Source organism: Eimeria tenella, genomic scaffold (assembly GCF_000499545.2).
Source record: "Eimeria tenella Houghton genomic scaffold, Eth_scaff2968, whole genome shotgun sequence".
In the NCBI taxonomy this organism is placed as follows: Eukaryota; Apicomplexa; class Conoidasida; order Eucoccidiorida; family Eimeriidae; genus Eimeria; species Eimeria tenella.
The window spans coordinates 1,727-2,379 of record NW_013542843.1 but is presented as its reverse complement, the minus strand read 5'-3'; the positions used below and the strand labels follow the sequence as shown (position 1 = coordinate 2,379).

At 53.1% G+C, this 653-nt stretch overlaps 1 protein-coding gene across 1 annotated transcript; it reads left to right on the top strand.

The window, feature by feature from the left end:
* Positions 1-16: 16 nt before the first annotated feature.
* ETH_00038620 (uncharacterized protein) lies at positions 17-410 on the top strand (the record flags this gene model as incomplete). The annotated part of the gene is made up of 1 exon (XM_013375676.1): positions 17-410. A coding segment is annotated over one exon (394 nt), but the record flags the coding sequence as incomplete, so codon positions are not given.
* Positions 411-653: the final 243 nt, after the last annotated feature.

The following is a 653-nucleotide window of genomic DNA, read 5'->3' as shown; positions in this document are numbered from 1 at the left end:
AGGGGGGGGGAAGCAGCAGCAGCAGCTGCTGCAGCTGGAGGATGAGGAGGAAGAGGAGGGGGAGGAGGAGGAGGAGGAGCAGCAGCAGCAGCAGCTGCAGCAGCAGCAGCAGCAGAGGAGCAATAAGCGCCGCAGAGCAGCAGACACAGATCAGCCTGAAACGGAAGCTGCAGCTGCGCCAAAGAAAACAGCCACAGCAGCAACAACAGCAGCAACAGCAGCAGCAGCAGCAGCAACTGCTGGTAGTGCCCCTAGGAGGCCTAGAAGCAAGAGACAGAAGCAGCAGCAGCAGCAGCAAAGTGCTGCAGCAAACCCTAAAAGACAGAAGAGACTCAAGCGCCCGCTGCAGCACTCTCGAAGCAGCAGCAGCAGCAGCAGCAGCAGCGACGCAGCAACAGATGAAGAGATAGTCACCTGACCTTAAAAACGCAGCAGCAGCAGCAGTGCTGCGTCTGCTGCTGCTGCTGCAGCTGCTGCAGCTGCTGCAGCAGCAGCTCCGAACTTCATTGTTCACTTTGAGGTTTGTTTTTTGCTTTTCATTTATTTAAATTATTTTTTGTTTCTTGAATTTAATTTTATTAATTTCATTTCAATTCTTCGCCCGACATTAACTGCCAACAAAAAGTCCGGAAAGCCCAACGCAGCTAGCTAGC